The following is a 26089-nucleotide window of genomic DNA, read 5'->3' on the forward strand; positions in this document are numbered from 1 at the left end:
CTAAGAAAACACATACACATGAAATCAACAAATTATATCTCGGGTCTATATACAACCTTTTATATTTGCAATAATGTCGGCTTGTAGGGATGCACCGATCTGATCGGTATTTACTCAAACTAGATCAGCCATCTAATGAAATCTTAACTTTTCTGAGTGGTGCCACACAGAAGAACATCACTCGTCCTAAAATCACCACTATTAAGCCTCTGAATTTTGCATAATTTGTAAAAGAAGCTTGTAGAGAGCCAGTATTATATCTATACCAACTCAATAATAAAGTGGAATCGGTGCATCCCTATCAGCCAGGACAAATCCAAGACAGTTTTAGTAAACTAGTTCAATGCTCTTATGAACAGTCCAACTCTTTTACACTTAATGTTATCAAGAGCTTCTTACTATTAGTTATCAAACGACAAAGCATGCCACTGGTCAGCACAATCACCATATATTTATATCAAGCAAAAATAAAAGCATAAGGCATAAAACTTATTTGACGTCTTCCTCTGAACAGATAAAAGCAAGATGAACAAGCAGAGGAATGATGACATTAATGCCTTCTGTTAAACATTCCTCCAACTAATACGATCACAGACTCTTACTGATTAGTGTATTAGTTTTACAGCTTGCACTTGTTAGCACACAATCCCAAAAAACTTTCAAAACAATTAAAATTAGATTCTACCAAGCAAGCACCACATTCATTAAAGAAGCAGCCACACACACACACACACACGGTTTAAAGGCTTAAAGATGATCTGCCACATGAAATTCTTCTGAACTTACTCTCTACAGTTCCACCCCAGGCAAAGGCATGAAGAGGAAAAAAAACAAACAAACAAACAAACGTAGTGAGTTTCTTATTTCCCTTTGAATGCATTAAAGATACATACAGATGTTTGTCTTAATTCTGAAAAAAAAATCTGCAACTTAAAATATCTTATTAGGGTTTATAGTTTGTCAGCTTCTAAACAAATAAATTCAACCAGCATCTTTGCTGTGAAAGAGAGAAATACACAGAATATGAAAAGAAGTGAGGAGGGAGAAAGATTTTAAAAATATCGAAGGGATGGAAGAAAAGGGCGGAAATTTCTGTGCCAGAGGATTTTGCAATCCAAGCACATTAGAGGAAGGGGCTCCAGTTTTCCAGACCCCTGAAGACAGGTCAGGGTTTTGTATGTGCAGGAATGTGTATTGTACCTTAAAGGAGGCGGAACTGATACCGGATTCTGCCGTGCCGAAGCCTCTGGACTCACGCTGTAAATCAAAGAAAGGGTTGGACCCGAAGGCCGTCAATGAAACTTACAGTGCTGGGCAACGGCCCGGTCACCCGAGAGCAAGGACAGTGTCCAAACAAGCTCAAGAAAAAACGCTGCAGTTTGCAGGTGAGTAAGAAACCAACTCAAACGCCAAAATTAGAAACCGAGCGTGTTAGTCTTCTCTACTGTGTCCATGTGTGTGTCCTGAATCAAAATTTCATTTCTTTTTTGGACGACTTGTCTTTTGACTAAAGCTATTACAGTAAAAATGGTTAAAAATCTTAAAAGGTGCATATAACGTATATTATAACTAAATTCTTATTAAATCACCACTTCACTAAACATTAGGCCTTGATGTAAGTGGGGATAAAAAAAAAAAAAAATGTAAATAGCGAATTGTTCCATTGCACCTTAATTAGTACCAACATAATATCTGTAAATACGTGCAAGCAAGCGGAGAAAAACAGTTCCTGTCTGGATAGGTAGCAAGTTGCGTTGAAGGAGTAGAGCTGAGCGTTCTAACTGGCAGTCATGAGCAACAGAAATCCACCCAAACTGTACAAACCATGCTGTTAGCCAGTGGCCTCACCCCGAGGATAAGTGTGCAGAGCGCATGCCTCTGTTCAGAGAGCTGCTGCGTATGTGCATGTACGTGTCGAGTTAAAGGCTGTAGGTGAGGCAGAATCCGATATTTTATTCATACAGGTTTCATGCATGGGGTAGTGTGTGTGCGTGCGAGTAAAATGCGCCCAGCTAGAAGCGGCGTGCCGGCGGTACCTTGCTGTGTGGGTCTGCAAACATCCTTGTGAAGATCTCACACAATCTCTTGAGTTCAACCCGGCTGTAAAAGAACAGAGGAGAATTAAACTTGAAGGAACACACATACACAAAACACAGGAACAGAAATAATGATTTTTTCCCCCCATGAAGCTTGAAGGATTTGTGTGGTACCTGAGGGCACGCTGGTTCTTCAACAGAGCCTGTAATCCCATCAGCCCCTCTTTCCTCTCAGACCAGTTGGCCGAAGCACAGCGGTTAAGTACTTCGGCCACATCCTCAGCCTGACGCATGTAGGTGGGAATACTGCCATTGCGTGAGCTATATGAACGCTCAGAGCAAGCACTCGATGCATCACTGTTGGCATCGTCATCGGAATACATGCCGTAGTTCTCGTACCGTCGCCGAGCTGGCTTCTTCTGCTTATGGAGATAGAAAACAGAATAAATAATATGTAGGACAGATGTGGAATAAAGGGAATAAAGCAGCAGAAAGAGAAGGAATCTGGAGACAAGCAGGTGATTTGCAACAGCCAGAAAAGCAGAAAGCTGAAAAACTGACCTTGTTCCTCATATCTCCTAACAGCTGGCAGCGTTAAAGGGATCAGTTGTTATATGAGGGTTAGCAAAGAGTTAAGCACAGAATCACAGAGACGTTGAGGTGATTAGAAGAGTTATGCTCATTGGTGTAAAAATGTCGTTGTTTACCAATGCATCAGCGAGGGCCTCCTCCACGTCTGACCCCGTATTTAACACTCTCATGGCACTGACAGAGGAAGAGAGACGACTAGACTGAGAGATCCCCAAACCTGAACCTAAAAACACACATTTCACATGTTAACACAACAAATAATCAGCTATGGGGAACATACTACAGGGGAAAAGAAAAGAAAACCGATTTAAAAACATAAAACCCATTACAATACAAGAAAAAAAAAACATACCATCACAGAAATACAAAAAAACAACAAAAAAAACAAAACAGTAAGTAAATTACATACAAAAAAGACAATGTGGGTTAGAATGCAGGAAGAAAAAAACAAATCACTGACAATGACCAATTGGCAACAGATGCTGGACTAATAAAATCGACTTGAACTGACAGCAAAAAGCTTCAAATGCAGAGAAAACTCACTGACTCGCTCCCACTTCCTGTTCCTAAAGGTCCCTTATTTTCTTCTCCGATCTGCTATACATAGATCTGCTAAAACAGTTCCTAAACCTAAAATAATCATATAACCTACAGAGGGTAACAAACTGCTGCTTTAACTCTTCTCATTCTGACCATCAACTGTATCTGTATCCCACATTTGTGGCTGTTTGCTGGAGAGCATCATCAACATTTTTTTTTTGGAGATGGGAAGAAAATAGTTGTTATGAAAGCTAAACATAAAGCATGCAATCCGATGGAGGCTGAACTGAAAAAGAGAAGCATGACTGGGATGAACAAATGAGAAGACGACGAGGCATATGTAGTTTGCTTTTGAATAAGGTCTGGGCAGGCTGCGGGAGAGGGGGGGGTCATAGTTCACCTGCTGCCCCAAAGGCATCTGGGGCATGAAGGGCACCAGTAGAGCGAGAGTAGTGTCGTGAAGCTGTAACACACACATACACACAACATGCACAACCAAATCAGTGTTAGAGCCCACCACAGACACACCAGGTTACTGAACCTTCAACCACACACCAACATTGTGACCCAAACTTTCAGAATCAAAGGTTAAAGTCCAGTTCTGCCTGTATGACCAGCTTCTTTATTCTACTCTCTCAGACAACTCCAGAGAGTCGGTTGGAATTCATCAGACACGCAGCTATTACAAAGTATGGCACCATTCCGTAAGAACTGATATGTAAATCAGTGAATAAGGTTGTTACCTCAATTGCAATCTATTCTTAAATTCTTACAGCAAAAGCTTGTCTGTATCTTCTTGAATTCTTAATATCAAGCTTGTCTTTTGTGTCGTGATAGTTATGCAACAATTTTCAAAAATAAATAAATAAAAATACAATAAAAAAAGGTTTCCTCCTTACATTGCTAAAGCACTGTTATGTTCCTTAAAATACAAAATCCTATTACATATACCATATATTACCGTAATTAATAATATATACCATAATCCCTTAAGGAATCTAATGTAATTTTAACACCCTGTCAGTTGCTTAGATATTCGCTCCTAAAGCTTTTTCCTCTAGTGACCTGTGCAGAAACACTAAATTCCTCTTGCGGCATAATCCATCAGCATGAAAGAAAGGAAAAAGCAACAAGCAGTGATCTCTTCTGCATGATTATGATCCTTCCGAATCACATCAACGGATATGATTTTATACTCGATGATAATAAGCACATTTCACTCACTGTCTGTCTTCAAACACCATACATCATGTAACGTAACTAGCCATGGTGTTTGATTTAAAAGGCATGTGAGAGAAAACAAGCCAAGTTCTGCTGCTGGAAGCTAACATGGGGCTTTGCGAAGAGTAGCACGCATGCACAAAAATATTCAAAATACACTGTATTTTTTAACCCCAGTCCCTATCCTGTGGAGCCACAGCTAATTTGTGACTGGTTCTGTTTACAGCGATGACCGTGGCTACTCACCAAGCGGCGTGAAGGAACGCACAGGGCTGGTGTCTCTGCTGCTCTCTCGACTGGCCTCACGACTGCAGCCCTGACTCACACTAGGCCGTGGTATACGACTACCCCGCGCTGACCCACCCCAAGAAATATGGACAGACATAAGAAAAGACAAACAGGAAGAGAAGAAAACAATGAAAGAGACACACAGAGCCATAATATTATGGAGAGAGAAAGGAAGGGGACAAGGGAGGATAAGAGAGAAAGAACAAGCTTAACATATAAAACAGCAAAGCAATGAAATAGAGCAATAGACTAGATACAAATTAGAACTTTGAGGGTCTATATTTACAATTAAAAATAGATATTACAGAAAAGATAAAATAGTGTTCGTATATTCCGAATCCGTGTTAACAATTCAGGCACTAAATCGGAAAGGGAAATATTAGAAAAACGAAAAATGAAGGATAAGAAGTTAAAGAGGAGATAAAAGAGTACGAGATACTGATCAGTTGTTTATTCTTGTGAACTGAGGTGTAAAGCGTTACAGCTTTTCACTTGCATCTACATTCCTGTGTGATTCAGCACTGCGTTTTAGCTCGGCAGGTTAATGCGAGAGCAAGCCCCGTCTCTCCAAGCAGGCCAAAGCAGCACAATCAGCACTAAACCCCATGGCAATCCAGTCAGCTCTGAGACAGACGGATGGGTTATCGTGATGCGATTAATGAAGGAAAGAAGCACAGAAAGCATACCTCCTTTTGATCCATTGTAGATGTGGCTGACGTTGGATGGCGCTTTGATCAAAGAAAGCAGATTTTAAGATGGGTAAGAAGTTACGATTTGCGGTAGGCTGCACCCACCCCACCAACATACAGCAAGACAATGAGCAAAAACTGTGATTCACTTTAGAGACAGACAATAAAAAAAACAAAACCAAAAACTGGACACTGTAGGAGTACAAACGACAAACAGCAGCTGGGAGATTATTTTATTTAATCACAATCAAAAACGCAAAGAGGTGAAATCCAACGCGGGTTCTTTGCGACACCTCAGACATAGAGTCACATACAGACAGAAGAGAGACAGAGAGGCTGGTGCTTACCCACAGACAGTCGGGTGGGGCTTGAATCTCGGCTGCAGCCCTGACTGCGCGGGATTCTGCTGCGCCGCTGGGAGCTGGGAGCGGCACTCACCCGCTGGGCACCTGTACTGAGCGTGCTCAAAGCTGTGCTGGCCAACACGCGGCCCGGAGAGCCGGAGCGAGAGCCCGCTGAAAAGAGATATAAAAGGTAAGTGAGGTGAGTAAAACATTAGACCCGTCCTACGTTAAAGGAATACTCCACAGTTTTTCAATCCAATCTTTACACACTCTATAACGCATAAATATATAAAATATACACGCACTGTCCACTTTATTAGTAACACCTAGACATTTATTCAGCCAGTCATGTAGCAGCAGCCAGTTGGATATTGGTGTCAGATGGGCTGATCTGAGCATTTCAGAAACTGCAGATCTTCTGGGATTTTAACATACTACAGTCTCTAGGTCATACACAGTACTGTAAAATAAATAATAATAATAAAAAAAAAAATCCAGTGTCTCATGGAACAGATAAAATGGCCTTGTAGACAGGAAAAACACTTGGTCATCTTTCCAATCTTCAGCTGTCCAGTTTCGGTGATCCTGTGCCCACCACAGTGTCTTGTTTTAAGCTGACAGAAGAGGAACCCAACCTGGTCTTCCTGGACTGCTGCTGCACCCTATTCACCTTGAGGTTTTTCATGCTGTGCATTATGAGATACTTTTCTGCTCATCATAGTTGTAAAGAGTGATTATTTGAGCTATCATAGCCATCTGAACCACTCTATTTATTCTCACCTTACCTCTCTAAACAACAATATGCATGCAGAATTGCAGCTCACTTGATGTTTCATGTTTTTCACACCAATCTGTGTGAACTCTAGTCAGTGTGAAATCCGCAGAAGATCGACAGTTTCTGAAATAGCATGTCTGGCAGCAACCATAACACAACAACCATAGTCACTGAGATCACCTTCTTCCTCATTCACAGATGAACATGAAGATTCTGACTTGTATCTGCATGATCTTATGGACGTGCTGGCTACCACATGACTGTCTAATTACATGAACAAGCTAATAAATTGGATGGCGAGTGTATATTTTTTCTTTTCTCATATTTAAAGTGATCACGGTTAGCTGACATGGATTAGGTTGAAAAACACTGGAATGTTCCTTTAGTACTTGTGTACATAGTACAAACACACACTACTTGGACTAATGAACAGCACAAAGTGAAGAACTAACAGTCACGACATTATCATTGAAAGCCAAAGTTTACTATTTCTATGACTAGGATGGAGTTCATTCAAGAAAGATCCACAAATATAAGAGAAAAATGTTTCATATGCAGTGTCACTGAACATAAAAATGAGATGTGGCCAGTGCAGAGCAGAAATCTTTTCTAACACTAATGAACACACACATGGACCAGCTCCTCCAGACTTTTCTCTGTAACGCCAAACATGTTTCCATCAATGATTTCTATAGAGTTATAGAATACAAATTCTATTTAAAAACACAGCTAAGGCACTCAGAGCAAGCCAAGCAGAGAAGCTGTACACTGTACGTGCAGCACCTAGTGTGAGGGGTGGACAGTAAAGTCCACCTGTCTTCATCAACCATGAAGGAAGAAGAGGGTGGATCCCAGAGGTAGGTGTGTAAAGGGGCAAGTTTTATGAAACAGGTAAAATATGTGGAAATTCTTACCACCAATAGGTGTAGCAGACTGTGATCCTGAGCCAAATAAAGGGCCAAAATCATAGGGAGAAAATGAGGAGCCATGAGGCCCATAATGTAGGAGGAGAAGCATATTAAAACAATGCAAGGCATAATGGGCTAAAAACATGCAGGTAGCTGGAGCAATAAGTGAATAAAAAACATAAGCCTGGAAATAAAACAACAAGAAGCAACGTCAAGGAGCGCACACAGATTCCTAAAGCTGGCGATCAGCACTGCGGTAAGCTGGCAAAAAAAAAGAAAAGAAAAGAAAGAAAGATGATGAAAGAAGATGAAATCCCTAACACACTTTATGATTCTCCACCTCACTGGTTTATGCTTCCCTTTTAACACAAAATTCTTTAAATGGTTCCCTTTAAAATCAATGATGCCTCACATTAATGTGTGAGATTGCAGGAGTGGGTTTGGCTCTCAAATGTCCTGCAGGCAGAAATGGACTCACACCAACACACCCAAGTGAATACCACACAGCATGCAGGTACACGCTTGCGCACACACACACTCACACACTAACACACTCGCCAACACGTCAGACGAGGGTACCTGGCGTGCAATCAGAATCGTCGGAACCTAAAGGCACAGAAACAGTTGGAAGGAGCCGTGTGTTACATCCCGAGAGCAGGATGATTCCACAGACACACACACTGTGCTCTTGGAAAGAGAGTGCATGCTACAGCGAGCTGTAAGCACATGTATGTTGTGTGCATGTGTATTGTCAGCTTTAATAATGTGGTCATGTCTACAAGGAATAATTCAATGAAATAAGTGGTGTTCATTTTTTATTGAATGGCATTGTACTGGCTGTTGCAGTGATATGAGTGTATCAGGTTGAGCAGTGCGGATGGGGTTTTTAAAAACCGTCAAGCTACATCACAACTGAGATTCTCTTCAAACGATGCTATTTAGGCACAATTCGGTAAAGTGACAAAATCAAAACATGTCTTAAAGTGAATTTTCCTCAAAGGAATCCTGTTCATTATCCCTGTCCTCAGTCTCTCACAGCCTTAAAGTGCTTTCACATGTGCAGCAATTGATCCGCTTGAATCAGCAATCACACATCAGAGTGGAAAGAAATTACTATTTTTATAATAATTACAGTTTAAAATATTTTAAGTATGACATCCACCACTTATTTTTTCCTTTTATTCATCAGGTCAAATGTCCAGATCTTTTTTCAGCAGCACTTGGCTCAATCTGAGCTTGACCCTGTGCTCTGTGTGCTTGGGTCTGTTTTCTGACCGATGTATGAATGAGTTCTACACCACACAGTTTTTTTGACCAAAGTTGTTTACACGTTTGTTTGATTGTATGCAGTGAGAAAACAAACCAAACGGCAAAGGAAGTAGTTTCAGTGTGATCCATACTCAGAAACCGAAACTGTCCTTACTTAGTACCCATGTTCAGTTCTGCATTTGGCACACAGAAATGTCAGAGTAGCCACGGTCTTGTTCAATTCTGTGTTTAACGACAACATAAAATACCTGATCTTATGTATAAATTTAATAGTAGCGTGTCAACAATTTGTTTACTGCCATCTCATATCAGAACCTGAAATTTCCACACCACGACTGTGTGACCGTGGGCGACAACAGTAGCAGTCATCTTTTCTTTGCTTGTGTGAAACAGAATAAACCGTTAAGGTGGGTGTATCTAATTATGTGGCCATGAAATGCACACACTGCTCTTAAAGACCCCAGTTACACTGCTGCTGCCTGTACCAGCGCAGCACCCACTACCATGTCAGTGTATTTGCTGTGCTGAGAAGGGTGAATATAATCTGATGGTCATATGATGGTCCCTTTCCATTGACTTCATTCAGTAACTGATCACCAGCAAAGTGCACATACATGTTACCTGACAACATGAACAATAAGAATCAATAACTGATACAAGTTCTGTGTGCTGAATAAATTGTGGAAGAGTAATCTGACGTGTGCACTTGTTCATGCACGTGTTTGAGTGCTTCATCAGTGATGTGCAAACACTTACGCTGGGACTGAGATACCATCTTTGTTCGACTCCGGGCCCTTGAGTCCACCTGACTGCTGCTCATTCCTGAAGGAGTTGACAACGGCTGCTTAGTACGTAGTCGTCCTGAAAATGCACAGACGCACACATTTACCTTTCGAAGCCATCAAATCCAGCCAATACATACAGATTTGTTTGTCAATATAAAAATCCCTCGAACATTAATCATCCTGCTCTGTACATGGCACACTGTCGATGTTGTTTATGATATGTTAATGTGCCATTTGATAAAATTGTGAGTAGAATCTTAAATGCACGCTACTGCATGTTGATGGGTAACCACAGTGACCTCAGAAAAATAGGTTGTGACTGTATTGAAAAGAGAAGTATAGATGGAAAATGTGTTTAGGGCTTTCAGGAGAATGCTTTTGACAGTGCATTAACAAATCTACTAACTAGCATGTCAAAAATATTTAATGTTGGGTCACACTAGACCAAATTTGAATAATCATGATAAACTCCATAAAATAATACAATCAATTAATGCAGAATTTCAATCATTTGACAGTCTCTTGCTGGCAGCCGGATAAATCCAGTGTTAGATAAACAGGTTAACTGACAATTAGCACAAAGCTTAAGTAGGCAGACTGAAGAAAGCATTAGAAAAATAAAAATGAATGGAGGACTTCCAGATTAAGTAGCTGAATGGAATTCACAATCACAGTCTCGGTTACAGTCTGAAGCTAGAGTCTGCAGTACTGCTCCTCTCCAGCAGGGGGCAGCAACAATGCAGCACAAACGAGAACAAGGAGAGCACAATCATACTACAGCGACATGGATTTGCACCAGAAAGCTGCTAGACTAATACGTGACACAGAGGTCTATGAACTATGAACATAATGGTTTCCGTTAGAACAAGACTGTGAACCTCTGGTGTGTTTTATATGCATGTGTGTTCTCCTAATCAGACTGTTATGGAGGTGTGAAAGATCTGCAAAGGTCCACCAAAAAGCAAGAGAACATGAGGACACGAATGGCAAAAATGTGAAACAGGAAAACATCACAAAGAGAGTCAAAGAAAGAATGGAAGAACAGATAAGCTAAAGCAGATGGGTGGACAGGACGTCTACGATATGATCTTACCATCCTTATCAGAGGCATCATCTTTAAGCCAGAGAAGAGAGAGAGGAGCACAGCAAACCAGTTAGAGAGAAGTGTATGTGCACACACACACGCAAACACACACACACACACACACTTCAGACACATGCACACACACAAGTTTAAAGAATGCTGACATACTTCAGATCACTTAATTCCAAGTAAGGAAGTAAACTGAAGAACATATTCGCAGAGAGAGAAAGGAGAGATGTGTGAGTTTGAGATAGAGGTGAAAGGGTGTTTCAGCTTTCAGTGTTCCAAGAGGTCAGTCCTAATGAGGGCCCTGAGTGTTTCTAAACAGGTACCTAGCGAGGCATAGGTGCCTGGGGGTAAAGCCGTAGTGAGGCGGCCAGCTCCTCCCGCCTGTCCACCATGTCTGGCCTTAGCACTGGCTGCTGCATTTACGTCCACATCACTTCGAGATCGCTGCAGGGAACCTGGTGAGCCTGATGTTTTAGAGCTGGCTGGAACTGAGAAACAAGCACATAAAAACATAATTAAAGAACAATTACTATAAATGATTTACTCTATGTATTCAAAATTGAAACAAAAATGAGACAGTTTATATCATACTGACAGCTCACCTCTGCCTGGGGCAGCCGACCACTTTGAAGTCAATGGCCGACTAAAAGGACAAAAAAAACAAGATTGGTCAGATAATACAAAACGTTTGCAATGGCTGGATGAAGATGATGTATAAGCAAAAGTTTGCTAAGGAAATTAAACAATAGCACTATAGACAGTACCACATTGTGAGGCTCTTTCACTATAGGCCTTATCTTTGCTGAAATGTGAGATCCTCTTATCTAACTCTTGACAAATATTTGCTGGTTCAAACAGTTGTCCAGATAAAAGAATAAAATTGTATCAAACTCTCTTGAGCAATTTTACTGTCGTCACTGTATTGACTTTACCTCATATAACTGGAAAAAGTAATCTCAGATTTCAGTTGGTTTCAGGAAAATTGCCTTGTGTGTTACTTACTTGAGACTTTCCTGCGAGCTGGAAGAAGAGCGATCCGATTGTGGGAGTGATGCCACGCTGCCCGAACTCTTCAGACAAGACTGAAGAGTCTTCTGATAGGACGACTCTAACGAGTTATACAGAGACTCCGCCTCCATGGGGAAATGAGACCGGAGCCCCCAGTAGGCCCTGGGAGATAAATCAATATTTCTACATTAATTCAAACTCAGGAAACATGGATCATTTTCAGGCCAGTGAAGTTAACCATACTTTCTAGCCTCCACTCGAGCCTCCGAGTCAGCATCTCTGATTCCCTTCTTTATGCTGTCCACCAAAACAGCTGCATGCCTGAGATGGACAGAGAGAGAGCGAGAGAGAGAAAGAGTGGACATAAGGAAGTGCTACAGAAACTTAAAAAAATCCCTTTAGCTCCTGTTTGTTCATACCTCTCCAGAGAGTGTGTCTGCCACTCCTGCAGTAGCAGATCCAAGAATTCATAACAGCGTCTAAAGGGGGGAGGGAGATGGGGAGGGTGAGAAAAAGTTTGTAATGAGGTAATTGCACATGATTAGTGTTTAGTACATGATTGGTGATGAGTGGTGCTGCTGTTTTCTCACCTCCTTACAGCCACAGATTTTGAAGTGCAGTTTCCTGTGATGAGAGGAATGAGCCGAGGCACATGTGTATGCTGCCAACAAAATATATAAACAGTCAAACAGCGTCAAAAAACAGCACGCTTCACTGCATTTCTCTGTACGTAGCTGCTGAGTAGGCTCTTAACATTTTAGATCTGTTTTGGTGATTCATTTCCTTTTCATTTAATAGCTTTCCGGTATTTTTCTTTTTCTTATATTTCCTCATATATACTGTAATGTTTGTATTGGCACTACAAAAACGTAAATTAACGTATAACCCAGTTGCTGTTGAATTCCCAGTTCTGGTGTTGAATAATTCTCTGTAACAGCAGCTCTGATGTAATCAAAATCACTGGTTTATATTGGTTTATAAGTGATCATTTTAATGTTAAGGTTTCTACAATGATTAATTCAAACTGACTTTTAGGGCAGATGTTTCAAATAATCCAAGCTTAACAATAAAGTTGTATTTAACCCCGAGAGAAGGAGTCACGGGTATCAGCACTTTGTAGGTATTCCACTAAGGGTTTTTCCACTGTCTCCATAACATGCCACGCTTCACGTTTTTTGTCGTATTAACTTCAAGATAGAGGAAACAGAGTCTAGTGGGGGAACTACTGCTTATAGCTGACATTAAGTGATAACAGGAACTAACTTGTCTCACAGATGTTCCACAACATTACATTTAAGCATTAAATGCAATATAAAAATGATTATATGTACATGACATTCTCTAATATATTAAGAACATTTCTTTGGTAAAAGGTGGAAAACTTGTGGTAATCTGGATATGCTGTTGAGGCACATCATATTCCTTACATATTAAATGAACTTGTGTTTATCAAATAGGTTTACACTCATTAATACTGAGGATTCCTCACCCGTATAATGATGCGAATTGCTGCTGTGCCAGAAGTCGCCATTACTTTGGCACAGTTGGGAATAAGATTAAACAACACAGGAACGATGGCCTCTGCTCCGTGGTCAAATCTATTCCCCAACACTGTGGACAGATGCCTACAGACAACCACAAAAAAAATATTATAGACACATTTACATTTCTGCCATTTGGCAGACGCCCTTATGAAAAGTGACTTACATTTGTATCTCATTTTATACAACCGAGCAATTAAGGGCTAATGGCCTTGCTCAAGGGCCCAGCAATGACCGCTTGGTGGACCTGGGATTCAAACTTCCGAGCACTAGTCCACCCCATAAACACTAAGCTACCACATAAGCTACAACACACAACAGAAAAGTGTGTAGACACAAACATTGCTGACAAATCAGAACGAAAGAAAAAAAAAACCTTTAGAGCAAATGTTCACTAATCTTCACTGATCCAACATGCTGTTTCTAGCTTGGTTCATTTAAGCAAATCAGTTGGCTTGCACTTTCTTATGCTGCCACTTATTTTCAACCCCTTAATTAGGTGACTCAGGGAAACGTGATCTCAATAAGCTGAGCAGAGCGGCAGCTCTGAAATAAAGCCTTTAAATCCGTCACTCACGCCACAGTGATGCAGGCCTCTCGCACCACCTGCGATCGCAGGTCCTTAGCCGAAAGCTTAAACGCTCCATCCAGTACGCGGAGGTGCTGGTAGAAACAGTCGTAGTTTTTTGCCCCTGCGACCAGCAGAGATCGTATCTTCTTCAACTGATAGGAAAGAGAGAGTTCAGTTAACGTACAAGTCCAATCATAACCAACACTTCGGCTTATACTGAAACAGCAAATGTGAAAATGTGGACTATTTGGAAAATTTCCAGTCGTCTTTGCAGCCGTGATGATTACAGTCATTACAACAGCCTTCTGGGAAATCTATTACGCTTAAGGTTTTCTCATGAAAGCAATACAGTGTGGAAAAAAGTCCTCATGTCTCACCTGCTTTTGTTCTGGACCATAGAGAAGAAACTACCTTAACGCTTTAGATTACATTACGACATACCAAGTAGCACATTCAGTAAAAACCCAGAACAGGAGCGCACACAGACACAAATTACGCAAAAACACACAAACACGCCAAGTCTCATTTACACCTTTAACGTGGGCTCCATAGGGACTCTGGAGTGCAATTGACTCAAGGTTATATTCCATCATGGACAGATAACAAGTCTCTAAACTTTACCCTACTGAATTTATTATCTGTTGTGATAAGGGCAAGACATCGTTTATAGAGTGAAAAATGCAAATGAATAAATTGGATGAATAAATGAATAAATAAAAAGTCACAAAAATGCAACCTGCATGTAATCAAGAGATGACATGATATTGCATTTACAGCTGGTATGTATATTTTTTACATGACGTACTTGATCTCAGCACTTGTAATGAGCTAGTTATGGATGGGGTTCACCAGAAATTATTGTATGACTTGACAAATAAGTTAAGCTGGTGACTTTGCTATAGAAAAGCACTTTTTGTTTTGTTTTTTAAGAAAAAACAACATCATCTTCTACCTTTTCTACACACTCCACAGACTGTGTTTATACCTGCCTGAGATTCCTATCACAATGCTAGACTTCTGGAGGTGCGCTTTTTGATCTGATCTAGTTACAATCGCAATATGTGGTGTGTGTGCATATTACTGGTGTGTATGAGTATTAAAATACATGGTTAACCATTTAGGGCACCAGCACTGAATTCATTATGTGACCACAGAGCATAATAAATAATCAAATAAAAACACATATATATACACACACATACATACATACATATACATATATATATATATACACATATATATATATATATATATATATATATATATATATATATATATATATATATATATATATATATATATATATATATATATATATATATACATATATACATACATACACACACACATACACATATATATATATACACATATATATATATATATATATATATATATATATATATATATATATACATATATATATACATATATATATATACATATACATATATATATATATATATATATATATATATATACACACACATAAACATACATACACACACACACATATAATATAATAAATTTTTATAATTAAAATATATAATTAATTTTTTTTCTGAGTGTTTTTATTTGATTATTTACTATGCTCACATAAGCATATATATATATATATATATATATATATATATGCATGCTGTCAACAGGAGAGCCTAAATGCCTGAGTAGTTGCCCGTGTGTGTATAAATCTTTCTTTCCTCATAATAAGCAGATATCCTGAACGTGTACGTGTCAAAGAAACACTCACTGCATTAGCTCTCTGATCCCAGTCATGTTTATCATCGGAGAGAATCTCTCGGATCTTGTTCAGATTATCCTCCAGATCACGCGTGGAATAGATCTACAGGATGAAGGAGAAAAGAGTGTCGCTTACACCACACATCACTGGACACATTTTACACAGGCTTTTACTCATAAATTTAAGATTCTCCATATCAACCTTTTAATATTTGCAGCCAAAGCAATATGTGCGAGTGTGTGTCTCACCTGAACAGTGGGGACATCTGTGAAAGCTTTAATAAAGTCCTCCTCATCTACAGCACCAGCTCCCTCTTTAGACACACCTGTAGAGAAAGCATCTGTTAGATTCTCGTTGTAAAAGCCAGGATGTCTGATTGCGATCTACGTGCAACTCAATTTTTTTGATCCATTTCATTTGAGGATACTGTAATGTGATTCAAAGACGATACAAGACGAAGCTCATATTTTTATTTTTTAAGCCTGTGTTTTCTTCTTGTATGAGAACTGGTCATTTTCGTTCATCTTAATACACTTATGTTGGAAAAAAGTGGGATGGGGGTTGATCTTTAGACATCAATGCAGAACCTTTTAAGAGAGTATTTTGATTATATCTAAAAGTTTGTCCTCACACCTTCAAATCACACATTGTCAAAGGGAAAACTCATTTTTAACCGTGCCTCCCTCAGAGAGAGGTTAGTGACGGTTGCGGCTGTTTCCATAGCAACTGAGCACACTGAAGTGTTCCTATGGAAACCATTGCAAGGCCAAGAGAGGGGTTCCCTCTGTTCTGTGTATCATATTTGGAAGCAGAGGTCATTGTCATTGCCTGCCTGCATTGTGTTATGGGCTGGAATTGGCTTAGACCCTTGAAATTAAGGCTCAATTGTTTGAAAACGTGCTGTAAAATAATATATTTTGTTAAAAAGACGTGCTTACACCAAGAGCTTCAAAATGCACATGTGGCAAACCTCCTTCAGTAAACACACACATACAGATATAATAGACATCCTGTCTGTGCATTAAAGAGCTGTCAATCTCAGGTCCCGAGGGGCAGCAACCCCTGAGTGTGCATGTGATGGGCAGTACAGCTAGGGAGATGGACTAACAAACGTCAGCTGAAGAGGCTTGGTCATTAAACCTGATCAAATTCTGTGTGGGGGAGGAGTTTACGGGGCCTTTTTACCTTCAATGAAATGCGAAGCAAGCAACTGAGTTTCAGCATAAACACCAGGCCAATAACAGATACTGCAAAAGACCTGAGGCCCTGAGACCTAAGGGGTTTAGAAAGGTCAAAAACTCTTGGAAAGAACACATATATCATTCTTTATGACCAACAGTAGATATTATACACAACATATAACTCTCTCAGAAAGTGAAATTATACACCAAGTCTACATATATTGTATATCACATGTTTTAACAACCACAAGTATGTAGGCAGCTGGCCAAAGCAGTGACTGTGGTGCTTTCATACACTAGCTAAAGAAGAGCAGCTGAGCAGGATTATCCTCAGCTCACCTTTGACATCGATTAGCAGTGCATTGTTCTAGCACAACAATATTAATCCTGACATCCCTTAAACATGATGGCTGGTCGAAAAATATCAGATGTTATAGATTTATATTTACCACACTTCCCCACAGCTACATAAGATTTTTGAGTCATACTGCCACCGCCATTGTGTTTGTAACAACCACTATAAAGGCAAATGCTGAATGAGCCTTTTATACTGATGGTCATGACATACAATAGAATAAGAATATTCTCATAACAAGGACTTGATAATATTGGCAAACACTACTGCTGAGTAAATCTATTCTAAAGCAGTACTTTAACAGCACTTCAGGATTTAGATCTAAATCCTGTTATGTCCTAAAGTTTCCTAGCGGAGTAACAAAGAGAAAAAGAGGAATGAATTATCTAAAAAAAAAAAAAAAAAACCCCTTGTCATTTGTTCCGCACATTCGGTCAGATTTTCTTTATTCATGAAGTGAGTTCAACCAAATGTCTTCAAAAATAAGAACCAGGGGTTCGACTTCCAACCCGTCTATTCAATCATCTCTTTCTGGAGTACAGTGGTTAAACCTTTGAGCTACTGATTGGAAAATTATGAGTTTAAATCTCAGAATGGCCAAGCTGTCACACTTGGGTCCTTTAGCAAGAACTTTAACCCCTTAACTGCATCAGCTGTAAGTCAGTTTGGATAAAAAGAGTGAGCACAAAAAAAAAAAAATCTCTTGTACTTTCCTGAGATCTATTTCTGTTGTATTTCTCTCTGTTAAACCCTCAGTGTTCTCTGGAACAGGATTATAAACCCACTGCCTGTCCCCACTTGCAGCTCTGTACATGTGCAATTGGCTGAACCACAGGTACATGGTCATAATAACCGTGCATCAAAGCCACAGACTACCCGCTTTCATCCAGGATATCTGTAGCTCTTTCAGCTGATGTACTACAGAATAAACACATTACTAATACAGACACAGCCTAGTGGTCAGTGTAGGATTAAATACACTTTTACTAAATACACAAATACACACTATTAACTAAACAAGCTGCATAATAACACACCCACGTCCAGTACTAACGACACACACACACAGGCCCCAGTTTTTGTTGGACGTCAATGCTGAAAGTGAAGCTATAGGAAAAATGCTTTTGTATATAGTAAACTCACGAGTACATTTAGGGTTGAGGGTATGAGGGGTGTCTAAACTGCCCAAGATGAGTTTAGGGTATATATAGGTATATAAACATTATTATTATTATTATTATTGTACAATAACTTTTAAGATGATTTGGAATGCTACAGTGTATGGTTATGGATCTCTTTAATATTGAGTGAAAGGTGATTTAGATGCTGTATAAAGCATTTTGTTTTATTTATGAAACTTTCTTGTAATACAATTTATCCATAATTTCATTGCTAAAGAATGGCCTTTCAGGCAGGCTTTCAAGGAAAGATAATAGCCAGTGCTGTAGAGTCAGTGTAACCTGTTCCAGTAGTACAAATGGCTTTTCTCACCAACTGGAAATCAGGCTTGAATCTCAGAGCAGACTTTGTGCAGTTTGCTAAAGGACCAAGCAGAGAAACCCAGGGCCAACTGCACCTTTGTGACAGCCTTGTAATTTCTGTGTTACTTTGACTTCCGATGAAGACCGCTAACCCCTCAATTCCTTACATTACACCTTTTCTGTGTATGATGGTGAATCAAGTGCTTACTCATTTTGGTGGCTCCAGTAGCACTAGGTCTTCTGGAACTGCTGGCTGAATCTGCAGGTTTCTTCGGCACTTTGGGGACTTTGAAAGCTGCCTGTGCTGAGGAGGGCCGGCTACCATCCACCGAGTCATCGTCATCAAAGCTACGATCTGAACGGAAACAAAGATGGCATTAAAATACAGGTTAAACATTAAAATTTACACCAAATTGAACATTGGTCCAGTACGGTCTTTAGCCTTATAAAGCCTTAATAACTAAGCCATTACATCATCATATGAAATATGCAAACCATAATTTGTTATTGGATTTAGGATTATTCTAAGAGCTTCCAGATTTCATTTATTGGTTCAATATACTGTAGCACTACCATGATCTATAAACTGTCAGTGAAATCGATACAGGTTCAAGTGTGGACAATCAGCAGCCTGGAAGCCAAGGGCAAGCAGACTTTCTATCTGGGCTCTTAGGGTTTCTTTTGTTTTTGTTTGTTATTAATTCCTTGGTTTCCTGGAGGACTAGCTGATTCAGTAACCCAATCTTTTCAAATAATAAGGAAAAAACCATAAATGCCATTCTCTAAAGATTTACACGAAGCACAAATCATTTGATATGTATGTGGCATGATTTAATTGTGATCTGGTTGATTGTGGAACTTGTTCATTATGTGCATTATTTAATGTACACAAACAGATGTTTTCAGAATCAGGAACACAAACGTGTGAAAACATCCAGACAAACCTGATCAAAAAGTACAGCATAAAGCTGTTATACAGCAAGACACTCCAGCTAGCACAACATACCATCACAGTACATTAAAGCAACATGTAAAAATTCTCACCAGACATCATTAATATCTTTTATGTACGGTGCTAGAACAAAACATTGGCATGTGTAGCCAAAATGCTAGCCATCAAATTACCGATATTTTTCCAAGGGCATAAACATGGCGTGCTACATCAGAAAGTTTGTCGGGGCAACACAGTCATCCACTACCTGACAATCCCTGAGAAGGGTTTGTTAACCCCAAGTCTGCATTAATGCACTTAACCAAGTTCGCCATAATGTAACATTACATTCGCTATCAACCTTTAACCCTAGTCAGTTAGGTTTCCAGGCAACTAAAGCAACCAGCACTTTCATTTGTCCATCATCTGTCCACCCCAAGACTGTTCATTACCCATGACCGATTCTCTGTGTGTTTTACTGTACTGCAATGCATATTGCAATCATAACATATAGATGTGAATGAAGCAGAAGTGTGACCTGATCTCCAATTAACATCTCTTTGGAAAATATAAACAAAATACAAACCTGAAAAGCTTTCTTGACCATTTTAAGCAAACAGAAAGGCAGGCTGCTGGAGCTCACCACTGCAGAGTTCACAATCTACACACCTGATTCAACCTTCAGATAATTATTCAAGCATTCATGATATGAAACACAAATCTCTAAATGGATGTGGCCCTCCCCGACTCCCAGAGTCTAATAATCCTGGAACAGACAGAGTTCAGGACAGTCATGGTCAATTTCAAGCCCAGACCCTCATTAAAGCCAATCTATCACGCATCTGCACAATTCCAGCTTATAATTTACACTCTATACTCAATCACACTGAGCTAAACAAAGAGGACTGCTGCTATATCTCAAACATCCCCCACACGCCTACACACTCCGGCTGGGCGAAGCAAACACACGGATAGCGGAATGCAGACATCCAAGAGCTTGAACAACCGGTGCTCTGTTCTCCATGGCAACAATTGCAGGACAACACCCTATTTCACGATCGATACACACTAAGCGTTTCACTACTCCATACACTCTCAGCACACACACAGATGCATTCTGGAAGGAACACTTACAGTCACAGATGCTTTTACAGATGAGGCGCCTCATGCCTGACAGCGGTCTTGCAACCTCTCTCTCTCTCTCTGTCTCTCTTGCGTATCAACGCCCAAACCAACGCTCACATGGTAGCAGGTCACTTCAGTGACAAAAAGTGTGAAGAAAACATAGCAGGATCCAGAGGAACCTCCACCCTACAGTCCATCATCATCTCACTCGATCGCGCACACACACACACGCTCTCTCTCTCTCACACACACACACCTTTACTTCTTTCTCTCCCTCAGCCTCCTCCCTTCCTCACACCGCACAACTCCTCCTTCACATGATCTTCAAAGAACCAATCAGAAGAGTGATGACATCACCTTTTACCAGCCAGTGAGCTTGAAGATTGAAGGATGCTCAGTGAATATAAACGAGCTTATTTTTGTCTGGATAAGCTAAGCTAATTAGCATTAATACGGCACTGCTGTATTAGTAAACCAACACGCGCACATGCGCACGCACAAACATACACACCCACACACGAGATGACAAGCAGAGAAGAGTGTGCCCTGGACAATTGGTATAATAATGACAATGGCTGAAAGGCCAGCCACACCCCTAGCAATGAGACATGCTTTTTATAAATGTGTGTGTGTGTGTTCTTCTGTGACCCCAATTCTAGGTCAGGGGCTGTCAACATTACTAATGCTGATCCTTCTACCAGGCCATGAAAGACCTCTGTGTTTCAAGCTGTGGCAATAGCATTATTAGCATACTAGCATAATCCACCTTTGTCTGCCCAGAAGGGCGTGTCCAAACAAACCAAATAAAGAAACGCGAATCACGGAAAGGATAAACAAGAGAGCGGAAGAGAAAGATTAAAGTCGGTAAGGGGCTGAGAAAGTGGGTATTGGGTGAAGCAGAAAAAGGGAGAAAAAAAAAGGAGAAAAGAGCAGGGGCGGGGAAGCTGGAACATCTCCAAAGGCTGTTTCTATGACAACAGCAGGAGTCCATATGCCTCATGGAATAGGGATTCAGTTCAAAAGCAGTGTGGATATCACAACTTGGTGGATTTTCCTGGTAATGAAAAACTGTATTCAAGAATAACTTGCATGATTGAAATGAATACTGAAACACCAAATTGAAATATCGTATTACCAGCAGTGATGCAGCAAGAAAACTCTTTCAAAATAACACAAAGAGAAAGCAGCTGAAAATCCAAAATTAGCGTGAAATCCAACCACGACACATTTTAAAAATACAGAAAATATAACAACCAAGAACATTACCAACATCTAGTGCTTAAACTGCTGGCACACATTTCCAGAAATTAGCAGATGCAGTAATCCAGAGCAGCTCAAACACATCAGAAAACACTTCCTCAAGCTAGTCCAAATAGGTCAGGGTCTAAGAATACCATCAAACCCTGCTAGAGAGGAGACTATGATGCACAACAGCTCCGAGATGGTACATGCTGGTTGTTGTGTTTAAAGCTGCTTGCTGTGCTGTGCCTTGCAATTTAATCGGATCTGTTAATCAGGAAGTGAGGTCATCCACAGGGAAAGCACAACATGCGCACACACACAGGGTAAAAGTTCAACATACATCGTCAGAATATAACCTACAAACACACATTTTAAAGCAGTTCTATTTTCAGGCCACCAGAAAGGAGAACGTTTAAAAAGCACATGGCTGTGACAGCGAGATGGCCTGGAAACCTTTTCTCTGCATGGGCGAACGCCAGTGACGCAGAAACAAACATGTCTATGACACGCACTTTTACAGACTCATGAAGATATTCTAAAATGAATAAGTGCAGTACAGGTTGAAGCAACAGGCAAGACACTTGCTAGAAGATAACGAAAAGCTTTCTAATTTGACATCTTAACCCACGGAAAGGAGGCTACAATCAGACCATCTCACAGCTAAAAACACCAGATAGAAAGGAGAGGCATCAGTATCAAGTATCAGAGGCACCATAACATTCGTAAAGATTCTGCGACACCATCACACAACGCAAATACATATACACTCACCAGCACCATCATCAGCATGCCATGGCTACACTGCTTCTGAGAAGAGGTGGCTCTTTCATTCACTCTCTCTCTCTCTCTCTCTCTCACACACACACACACACACACACACACACACACACACACACACACACACACACACACACACACACACACACACACACACACACACACACACAGAGTGTCAGGGAAAGCAGCGACAGGCACAGCTCTCGCCAACCCTCTCCCCCCTCCCGCAGTTTACTGGACTTTACTGAATAACTATGCCTCTTCTCCAACTCTGTCCAAATTAGACAAAAGTGACAGCAGCTACTTCAAAATATTACGAAATGCATTACGACCAGTGATTTATGCATTGGAGTTCATGTGGCATTGAACATTTAATAATCCGTGAAAACAATTACCTTTTGTGAAAAATCACATCACCCCAAAGTTGATTTTTTCCCCCTATTACAGCATGTTTTGCTCCACATTTTTAGAGCAACAGGCCGGTGTTTAGTTTAATCGACATGTCAGGATTTTAAATGATTTATAAGTACATCTAATAATGTCCAGAGCATCTGTGTGGTAGGTTCGTTCCTGTTATCAATTACATAACAGCAGCCTTTCCTTCACTAACCGCTCTGTTTCTTTTTGTTAGTGAAGTCATTTTACAAAGAAACTGGTAGGCTCACTTTCCTAAAGACTTTACTGTCACGCAAAGCAAATGATTTATGGCTAAGAGATTCATTCCATAAATATTAAATAAACCAAAAGTTTCATATCACTTACTAAACATTTTACAGCATTAAATAATCAGTTAATTAATAGGCTAGGATTATGTAGAGCATCCACAGTGCAGGTCTTACTGACACTGTTGTTACTCAAATAAAGACAAAGGATCAGAAAAAGACAAATAATATGGTATAATCATGTTTTTTGTTTGTTTGTTTGGGCTGAACTTACAATTCACTGATTTAGTTTTACTCCCAACATGCATCAACAAAAAAAAAAAAACCAAAGCAAAAGCAACTTGCATAAATGTCCCTATGTCCACATTTTTAAGGCTAAAACAATGCTAAGTAACCATTTCCAGAGGACCGGTATCAGACACGCTCTTCTAAAGGATTATAGACACACTAAGCCACACACAGTTAATTGCCAGCCCACCCTTCATTTGGTGAAACCTGTGGGGAAGAACAGATGTGGCTCGGGGGACGATGGAGTTGAGATTTGTTTCATGCTAGAATGAGCAGAAGTAGATGTTGGGGAGTTTGTGAGAGCTCGAGCACACATCACAGCACAGCATTTTTAAGTTTCTCAAAACAAACTGCCTTCAAAATAAGACAAAAAATATTCTACATCAATATATATAGAGGAGTCAATTAAATATAACTAAATCAGCCGATGTGTGTACTGATATGTTAACATGCAGCGGGATTTGGAGACTCACAGCAAGCAAAAGTTACAGCAGAGATATGAATCAAGCTCAAACATCGACATACTAAATAAAATGAAAACATAACTAATATGGAGTAATTTGTCGTTTTTGTTAACTACAAATAAAAACGAATAACCTGGACTCTGCTTGTATGCTTATCCCGGGCATCTAGGCTTGTGAATTGCCCCTGAATAAATCAAATTCCCATGCTGCTCTCTGAACACCTGCCCATACATCCTACTGTTTGTTTCAGACCAAGGTCAAATCTGAGCTTATCCATTCACAGTGACATCCTGCTTGTATTCAGTGTTTGTTCCAAAGAAATAAAAGATGCCAAAGAATTTTTAATTGGAGAAAGAACTTATGTAATCGTAAACAACAACAGATCCATCATTCAACTTCGACTTACCTTGACTCAGGCTGAGAGCCATGTTTCCAGAGTTCAACACTTCATCAAATCGGCCTAAAATGGTCTGCAATCTGTATTAAAAACAAACAGAAAAAGATAAAGCCATTAATCTTACTGACCACATAGACAACATAGATGAAGGCCACTATTCTCAGTCAGTGATGCGTGGTCATAATACCAAACACAACCACTGTCAGGAAAAAAAAAAAATCTTGTTAGATATTAAAACTGAAGTACAAATCTAATGAACCTAAACACTGAAAAGCCTCCTGAGAGGGAGTATATTTTATCTACTATATTCAGAAATATCCTCTATGGTATTCATTTGCAATCAGAACATTTTTGGACCCACTTTAGAGATATACATAAATAAATGAAAAGGGCATAAGTAAATTCAGATTGTTTTAATTTCAAGCTAACAGCTCTGATGAGCCTGAAGTTTCGACTTGACACAGCGTAAATTTTATGTATTGCACGTGAATTATTTCTGCTGTGTTTAACAGAGAGAATGGTTTAACCACAGAAACTGAATGAAAATTATTGGTCATTTCCTGTATATCAGTGTTACTTCAATCGCTCTAAAAAGTTCACACAATCATGCTGTTTGTTAAATAAATAAATAAATAAATAAATAAATTGTTGTAAATATAAAATGGAACCTGGCAAAAAAAACCTTATAAATAATATGTCCAGTTAGCAGCAAATTATTTCCCTGCTATTATAATATCTTATACTATTTGAATTCGCTACTGAACTCTCTATTCTGACTGGGAGGAAAATTTTGAATCATTTTCTATAACAGGTTTTATTACAGGTTTATATTAAGGCAGTGGTTCCAATACATTAATTTTTCTATATTCTGGATTTACTCTTAGGGACTAGTATGATGAATATACAGAATAAAAGACGGTTTCATAAATAAATAAATAAATAAATAACTTAAATCAGAAATAAAGATCTGTTTTGCAAAAACTTTTTGGAGGCTTTGGGCTTTTTGCTGTACAGAACTTTTAATTGTTATTAAAATGAACAGATTAAGTGATGTGAAGGAGGTGAGGAAAAGGTTTACAGCTGCTAAAACATGTACAAGATTAAATGTATTGGATGTAACAGATGAAGAAACATAGAAAGATAAAATATAAGATCTATTCTGTTTCTCCTCAACTGCCACTTCACACAACAGTTAATGAGGGTGAAGACCATCATGTACTTCCTTCAAAACACATTAACCCAGGCACAACTCAATCTGCAGCACAGAGATGTTTAACACACACTCGGGAGAAAAAAAAGCATCATCTCCCGTTCTTCTGCATCCTGAGCTCACAATCACCCACAACTGGCTTGTGCCAGTCATTGCTCCCTCGCCTCCCACTGACTGCTGCGGCATCACTGGGATTCGAGCTCACAATCTCCTGATGTGTGCAGGGTGTGCACTTTTCTGTTGTGCCACTTGTGTGATGTATTGGCATCTTTAATGCCTTACTTTCATGCAACTGTGGTAGTCTGTAAAAAAAATCTGTACAACAATTTAAGAAAAGCTACCCTGACTGAAGTAGAGTAGAATTTATATATTTTTATATACATTTTTAATATGCCTACACAGCTCTCACATAATTTAGTGGTTTACAAAGACATGGAAAAAAATTCTCTAAAAGTCCTATTATTATTTATTTCTGTCATAAGCTCAGGTCTGATTCTCATCATGAAAAAGAATAAAACAGCGCTGATTCCCATGATGTTTAGTAGAGTCTCTTAAGTCTGCCAAGGTGATGGCAAG

The 26089-nt window shown here is 39.6% G+C and overlaps 1 protein-coding gene across 37 annotated transcripts in view; it reads right to left on the reverse strand.

The window, feature by feature from the left end:
- clasp2 (cytoplasmic linker associated protein 2) overlaps positions 1–26089 on the reverse strand; it is a 44346-nt gene that overhangs the window by 7381 nt on the left and 10876 nt on the right. For 3 of the 37 annotated variants that reach the window (XM_058377365.1, XM_058377378.1, XM_058377394.1), the window contains 23 exons: positions 24313–24383; positions 18626–18772; positions 15649–15725; positions 15410–15502; positions 13666–13811; positions 13037–13172; positions 12138–12208; positions 11967–12026; positions 11791–11868; positions 11542–11709; positions 11142–11182; positions 10863–11027; positions 10540–10560; positions 9418–9522; positions 7972–7998; positions 5713–5880; positions 5363–5404; positions 4635–4742; positions 3568–3630; positions 2744–2850; positions 2598–2621; positions 2211–2458; positions 2037–2100 (listed from right to left, as the gene is read on the reverse strand). In XM_058377365.1, coding sequence (XP_058233348.1) covers positions 2037–2100; positions 2211–2458; positions 2598–2621; positions 2744–2850; positions 3568–3630; positions 4635–4742; positions 5363–5404; positions 5713–5880; positions 7972–7998; positions 9418–9522; positions 10540–10560; positions 10863–11027; positions 11142–11182; positions 11542–11709; positions 11791–11868; positions 11967–12026; positions 12138–12208; positions 13037–13172; positions 13666–13811; positions 15410–15502; positions 15649–15725; positions 18626–18772; positions 24313–24383 — 2230 coding nt within the window. Of the gene's footprint in view, positions 1–786; positions 790–1200; positions 1258–2036; positions 2101–2210; positions 2459–2597; positions 2622–2743; positions 2851–3567; positions 3631–4634; positions 4743–5362; positions 5405–5712; positions 5881–7971; positions 7999–9417; positions 9523–10539; positions 10561–10862; positions 11028–11141; positions 11183–11541; positions 11710–11790; positions 11869–11966; positions 12027–12137; positions 12209–13036; positions 13173–13665; positions 13812–15409; positions 15503–15648; positions 15726–18625; positions 18773–20482; positions 20716–22486; positions 22643–24312; positions 24384–26089 lie in introns of those variants that run through there. The other 34 variants (XM_058377396.1, XM_058377366.1, XM_058377395.1 and 31 more) reach the window with 34 other exon arrangements.

This window comes from Hemibagrus wyckioides, linkage group LG24 (assembly GCF_019097595.1).
Source record: "Hemibagrus wyckioides isolate EC202008001 linkage group LG24, SWU_Hwy_1.0, whole genome shotgun sequence".
NCBI lineage: Eukaryota > Metazoa > Chordata > Actinopteri > Siluriformes > Bagridae > Hemibagrus > Hemibagrus wyckioides.